Here is a 7,202-nt window from a genome sequence, read left to right on the forward strand (position 1 = left end):
AGCGTTATCACAACGTTCAGAGGAATGTTCGTCAGCACAGCATTTTGTACAAGTTTGGCGGCCTCGGCAGTTCTGTGAACTGGCCCAATCGCTGGCACTTAAAGCATCGCAGAACATTTGGGACGTATGGTGCGACCTGGATCTTGGCATACCCGGCCTCTATTGTCTCGGGCAGCAGACTTGAGCTGAAGGTGAGAATAAGGTGCTTTGTCTAGGTTTATTTCCCGTCGCGCGTCATCTTAATTCGTTTCATATTGATTACATTTTGTTGTTTCCAACCTTCCAAAAGTTCGGTCGCGGTAAACTCCATCTGATCGCTATCGGAAATAACGCCGCGGATGGTATTCATAGTACTTTGCGGGGTTAGGGTAAATGGATATCCCCCCAAAAAGACAAGTTCTGTAGCTTTTCCTACTGCTTATCACGCAGTTCCAAGAGAAGGTCACCACTAGCTAGCTTCGTACCTTTCTAACCTGGGTGTCTAGCATCACCTAGACATTTCGCAACAAGGGAAGTTGAGATGACTGTCACGCTCTTTTGTGGTTTTTCAGGATGTATCCCATGAAACCTTGGAAAGCTTTCTCGTTGGTGGCCAAAAAAACTAAAATGCGTTGCTGCGCCCCATTTCTGAGGACGATCAGGGAGTTTCCGAAAAGAACTATCCATCAGGAATCTTCAGTTTTCGGCAGCAACGCCCCCCCCCCCCCCCCCCCCCCAATATGGAGCCCAACAAGGGGACGCCGTAGAATGTGTAACACAGGTCCTGGAAACGCCAGCTGTACGTTACTGCTATAACCAAATATGGTATGCCCAAGGTTGGCTATCCACACAAGATTAGCCCTCGCTGCCTGGAAAGTCAGAAATAAAAGGAAGAGAGAATAGAGGAAAGATTTGAAGTGCGAGAGAAAGATGAAGATTGTAGATTATAGAAAAAGGCAACTACACATCTTCCCCGGGTGGGTCAGAGCGGGGGTGCCGTCTACGCGAAGGTGATGCCAAAGGGGTGTGATGCCTCCGCCGAGAGGCCATAACGGTTCAAGCACTCAGCAGTGACTCAAACCCCAGGATTCCTTTTTCCCCGGACACGGCTAAGCCACGCGCAGCTACACGCGGAAAGGTCCAGCCCCCCATGTACTGGGTTCCGTGGTGTCGAAACACACCAAACGCGTGCTTACGCATACGTCCCTGCGTGGTAATCATTTTATGGTATATTACCTTACAAATCTATATTAAAGTCACCAAGTGCAATGCGTCCGCGGTGCGCATGTTGTATGTCCATCAGCATCAGTTGAAATTTTTGAAAGAAAGTATGATATATGTCATTGAGTTAGGCAGGTGGTGCCCGACCCCCACACTTGGTCTGTTCAATTTTCACAAAAAGAGCTTCCACTACATCATCACATAAGCATGCCTGCAACGAAATCTGAAATTTGGTGCCATTTTTCCTCGAAATGACCAACGCCACCATGTCGCGCAGGGTGATTGCCATGGCCGCGAACCCAAGTTGCAGTAGTGAACAAAAAATGATATTTTGCATTTCGGTCCTGCGAACTCAAATGCTAAGAAGGTTAGTGCTGCGCTATGCCAGACCGCTAACGTAGGACAACACTCTCTTGAACACGCACTGACATCTTACTTTATTCGTACCGCATAGCCCACCCACCGCGTGCATAATATGCGTATTCTATAACTGTATCATAAGGAAACGGTAATATCAGTAAGTACAGAAAGTACGTGTGCGCTGGTGAGAGAAATTTTAACGACGGTTGGACGGCTCAGCCGAGCAAAAGGTTTAAATTGACATGCTACTACAGGTTTAATATTTAACAATAAATCAAAGGACGAGAGAAAGAACACAGACCCATCATCTCGCGTAAAAAATCGGAGGCGGGCAGCAGTGAGCACCATGAAATGAGCAACGTGGAATTTATGGCACCGTCAATAAACAAAATGTTATCCATCTCTGTGGTGCAGCCAGAAGGAGAGAGACGGATAACGTTTTGGTTATTGACGGTGATATAGAGCTCGACTTTCTTCATTTGCGTGTGCTGACTACTGCCCGTCTCCGAGAATTCGTGCGAGTACATGTGTCTGCTTTCTTTCTCGGCTCTCCTTCTTTGATCGCTTTTTATATAATAAACCTGTAGTAGCATGCCAAGCCTTTTGCTGAACTAAGCTTCCGATCCATCAATAAAATTTCTATCATGAGCTTGCACGTATTTTCATTACTCGTTGATATAACGGTTTCCTTGCGATACATTCTTGGAATACGCTAATTATGTACGACGATGGCGGGCTATGCGGTGCGAATAAAGTACGACGTCAGTGCGTGTTCAAGAGACTATTGCCTTAGGCTGGCGGCCTGGCATAACGCAGGTCCAACATTCTGAACAGTTGAGCACATGGTACCCAAATAAAAAATCTTATCTTTTTACAGCGAAAGCTGTATATGACTAACCTTCCGTAGTTTTTTCGGCGTCTGCCAACAGAAATGGACTTAGCGATTTCTAACAAACCTATACACAATGGATGTTATTGTTTGCTTTATGTATGATTCCGTACGGGTGCAGTGCGGCGGCGCAGATGTCAAAATGCGGAACAGACTAGAACGCTCGCCGTGAAAAACAGCGTGATGGCAAGGTTATAGCAGTATATAAGCAGGAGAGGTATCGGCGCTAAAGACAGCTGCGTTATCGATGGGGCGGACACGTATAGTTCGTACACCCGAAAAACCACGTGCGTACGAGGAGCGCCGGATGGAACAGCAACGAGAATGTAAACGGCGCCGGCACGAAACGACCACCGACGAAGAACGTTCCCGCGATGCTGAACGAAAACGACAATCGCGAGCCTGGGCACCTCCGAACGAGCAACGACGCCAGACTCGCCACGCAATGCGGCGCCAGAGGTACCGCATGGACCGAGCGAACGACTTCAAAGGTGCGCATGGCAAGTTCTGAAGAGACTTCCTGGATAAAAAATGACGATCATTCCACTCTGTGAAGACGGAATGGCAGCGAGAGCACTTTGCTTTCCGCTTGAGAGCTTTGGCTTTCGTCAGCTTTCGCTGCCATTCCATCTTCACAGAGTGGAATGGTCATTCTTATTCACTGCTGTAAATCGCTATACAAGCGAAGCGCGTGAGATGGGGACAAGATACAAAGACACACACGGCGCCGACTTCAACATTCCAAGCTCAAGCCTCTATCTACCCTTGTAAACTTAAATTCTTGAATATGAACTGTTTGATTGTTTCTTAACCATATCTTTGTAACGGTCACTACATCAAAATATTTTTTATTGTCCCGTAAGCAAACTAACTAGGAGATCTCGATTCCTGCGAACACTTCTTACGAATACTTCTTTGTCTACTTCCTGAAGAATAAAAAAAAAAGAAATGCGCATAAGCTACGCCGATGCCGAACAAGATTGGCGGAAACAGAATGCTGGTCCCTCTGCGATTGTTAGAGCTAAACCGCGCGTGCTATCTGGCAGCTATGGGCGAAACAAGCTGATAAATTCCTTCCGTTTTATTTGCACCGCACCATAACCAAGCCTTCGGTGTCGCTATCTGAAAAGGAGATACGATTCCTCGGTTTATCTTTGTGACCATTTCAGTACATGTTTTCACCATGCCTTGCACACGTGTACGGTTCATCGAAATTCACCACTTAATGTTCTTTTTCCGCTGTCACGTTTGTTTCCATTCGTACGGCATATATTTATCGATGCGTGCGAAAATAAATTCTACAGTTGAAAGTGAAGCTCTCTGTCTGGATCTGTTTCTTTCTACGTCCTCGTTCAGTCGCGCTTATACACTACCACGAAATACGGTACAATAGCTTCCCGTAAGTCTTTCCAAAGAAGGTCACCACACACAACGCCGTGCAAAATGTACTCATGAGCGTGCGTTAGAATGCACCAGGGGCGACAAACACCTTCTGCAAGTGATCGCAACGCACCGAAGGACATGTGTTCTACAAGCTGCGTATGACAGAAATGTGCCACTGTCACACGCTAGACGAACCAAATGCCTCCGAATAGCGCGCTCGCAACCCTTGATGCTGGCCCTTCGATACACCGCCACCGACCCTCGGCAGACAAGCAGCGTGGACAGCGGAAGAGACAAAGCGAGTTTTCGTTTTCGTCTTGCTTTTTCATGCAGTTAATTGGATCTGCCGGCACCTGGAACAGATGCTTAGTTAAGGCCAGGTTTGTCCAAGAATCCAGTGTGCCTATACACACACGAGACGAGAATAGCGTCCCACCGCCCCGCTTAGATTCAGCGCACGTGCGTGAAACCTTAGAAATTGAATGGCGGACGCATTTGCGGGTCGATCGCAGCCTGTCGGGCCGCCCGATTGTGCCGCGCGCGCATTAGCAATTTCCCCCCGGCGCGCCATGCACCCCGCGAAACGGTGATAAATGCGCGGGCCGAGCCCAGCTCGCGAAGAATCGTGGCGCAGCGTGGAAGAGAGCGTTTTGCTTCCGGCCTGGCGCACCTTTCGCGTTGTGTCTTGCGTAAGGGCGACTTCATTACACGAGCGCTCGCAGACGAAGCAGCACTGCTTGCTGGAGCGCGCAACGAGGAAGACGATCGCACTTCCGCAACAAGAAAATGAATCGCGGCGGCGCCACTTCTCAGCCTGATGAAATACATAAAATAAAAAGTAAGTCGCGCAGGTTTGCCTTCTGGAATTTAGTTGCGTATATACTTGCACACGCATGGAACCTTCGAAACGCGCCTTTCGTTAGAGCGATTTCGCTTCCATTGAAGCAGCTGGTTCGTGCGAGTGCAATTTAACGCGCGCCCGCGAGTAAGAGTACAAATATATTCAATTAATGAACTTGTCACGGCAGCAACAGAAACGAATGCAATGCGAAGGAAGGAGCACTTATATCGAAACACGCGCTCTACTGTGACGCAGGAATCGATTAAGAGAAATCCTGCACGTCATGACACAGTGCACAATGGCAGACAGCGGTACTTGGGTAGTTCTCGGTTTCTCGCGGTGTGAGTGTGGCAGCTAGAAATCAAAGTGCGCGCTGGGCAAGAAGAAAAGTATGTAACAGTGTTGGCGCTTGCTATGCTGCCAGCGCTGGCAGGTGCTGGCTGCTGCTAAAGCTTAGTTACTCCACGCCGCGCACAAACAGGCAGAACTTGGCTGAAGCAATGACGCTCGCTGCAGTATCCTAATTCTGGGCTTCATTAGCAGACCGTAAGTAATATCAGCATTTTCGCTGTGCATGTGCTCCGAAAAGTTCTATGAAATATCCAGGCGGAACAAAAAGCAAGAAAAAGAAATGTATCAAATATTGTTCTTCCCGCATTCGTCACTCGCTGTGACACCGGTGCGGTTCATCCACCGGCGCTTGAATTCTAGAAAATAGCTGCATTTAGAGTCCGCTTACGCCACGATCACATATGGAATTTCAAGGCAGGTACGCGGAATAGGTTGATGTTTCATTTCGGCGAGGCAGTAGGCCCCTATAAAACCCCAAGCGCGTACTTTTAGCTCGTGAACGGTCGTGCTTCAGACCGCAGTTACACGAGTGACAAAGCTCGAAGCAGCCGCATTTTCTAGAGCAATATGGCGAGTAAGGCGAGTTGATTGGCGTTCGGTGTGGAAACTCAGCGCAGTACAGACGTTACACAGGGTCGGAGAATTACTCTGGACGCATCTTGCCCATTCCTCCGGCTCTGTGCTACGCCATATAGTTCTGAGAGCGCGCACTCTTATAGTGCTCTAATGGACATGTGCATTCGGGCATCATACTTAAGCACGCATTACTTACGTTCGATTTTCACATACCATGGCAATGCGATCCTTGTACTTCCTGCAGCATCCTCTGAAGAAAGTGCCGAGGTCTACGTCTGGAATGTACATGTCCTGAACGGACGACCTGACAACGCCGTCTTCGATGACTGCTGCCATTGTGTTCGCAGTGGTGGTAGCACCTTCTGTTCGGAGGGCCTGACTTGCGTCTCCGCGTGGGACAGGCACGTCTCGGGCTTTCGTTCCTGCGAGTGACGCAGGATCATCAACGAGGAAACCTGGTTTAGGGCGGAAGCAGCGGCACAGCGCCTCGATTAAGCAGCCACGGTCGGCAGCTAAGTGAGCTCCGTCACGCAAGAACCATTGTGTAAGCAGGCGGCAGAACACAAATACACGAGTGCGCATGCGGGCAGTCAAGGACTGACCATATCTTGCAGCGCGAAAGCAAAGAAAAAAATAAAATGAAGCATACGCCACAACTATAAGAAAGCAGGGCTCTGATATTATAGATATATTATTATCTTTATGACTTACAGCTTTTCTGACGACTTTAATGCGTCTCAGCGAGGACGTCGGCTAATGCAAGCAACCAAAGAAAAAGAAAAATTCAAGGGTGTGTGTGTGTGTGGCGGGGGGGGGGGGGGGTTGAGATACTTGTCAAGTCTTCGTGTCATCTATTTCGAATTCATTCTGCGATGCATATAATATTCCACGCTTAGTGAATCTCGCACCTTCTATCCCTGTATGGAGCCCAGGACTATTTGCGTATAGATTGATTGCTTCGACCCTCGAAGCGTCTGCGGTTGTGGTATCTTTCCTCTTTCTTTTGCGTCATTACGAAAATGTGGAAGCCCCTATATGCTGCATACACGCATATACAAAGGAGACGCAAGCACTGCGCTGTCCATTGCAAGCGCTCATTCCACCCATCGTAGCAAAGTTTCACCAGCTGAAACAAGTTTCTGTGGATTCTCTTTTGTGCAATAGTCTTGTGTCCTAACCTAGCGATTATAGTGTTGCGACTGGGAAAAACAACAACGCAGCGAAATAAAAAGACCGAAAAAAAGAGAGAACACGTACATGTCATTTTTTTCCTAGTCATTATCCTCAAGCGGACGGATTTGTTCCCACGTACTTAGTACGGATGCAATAATGCTGTGCTAGCTCCCCTTATCTTCGCATAAGCAGAGACAAAGACTGTTGTTCATTAGCCTTATCTCTAGTGCCAAATGGAGGCTTTTGTTAAATTTTTTTTAATACGAAGGGAGAGCTATTCCCTCGCAGAAATAAGGGTGATAGCAGAAATGACAGAATTAATATGTTATCATGTGATGAAAAAGACATCGCATTCTGTTTTGTCTGGAGAGCTGCGGACCACATTTATGCTGCTGTAAGCGGTCGTCGAAAGTGTCTTCAATTGACTTC

At 47.9% G+C, this 7,202-nt stretch overlaps 1 protein-coding gene across 3 annotated transcripts in view; it reads right to left on the reverse strand.

Moving 5' to 3' along the window:
- Positions 1–6,184, reverse strand: part of LOC126545932 (probable 4-coumarate--CoA ligase 1) — a 91,789-nt gene extending 85,605 nt beyond the window's left edge. For 2 of the 3 annotated variants that reach the window (XM_072287252.1, XM_072287253.1), the window contains exon 1: positions 5,814–6,184. In XM_072287252.1, the coding sequence (XP_072143353.1) occupies positions 5,814–6,182 (369 nt within the window). In that variant the 5' untranslated portion in view covers positions 6,183–6,184. The remainder of the gene's footprint in view (positions 1–5,813) is intronic. The other variant, XM_050193983.3, reaches the window with a different exon arrangement.
- Positions 6,185–7,202: the final 1,018 nt, after the last annotated feature.

Source organism: Dermacentor andersoni, chromosome 1, assembly GCF_023375885.2.
Source record: "Dermacentor andersoni chromosome 1, qqDerAnde1_hic_scaffold, whole genome shotgun sequence".
Lineage (NCBI taxonomy): Eukaryota > Metazoa > Arthropoda > Arachnida > Ixodida > Ixodidae > Dermacentor > Dermacentor andersoni.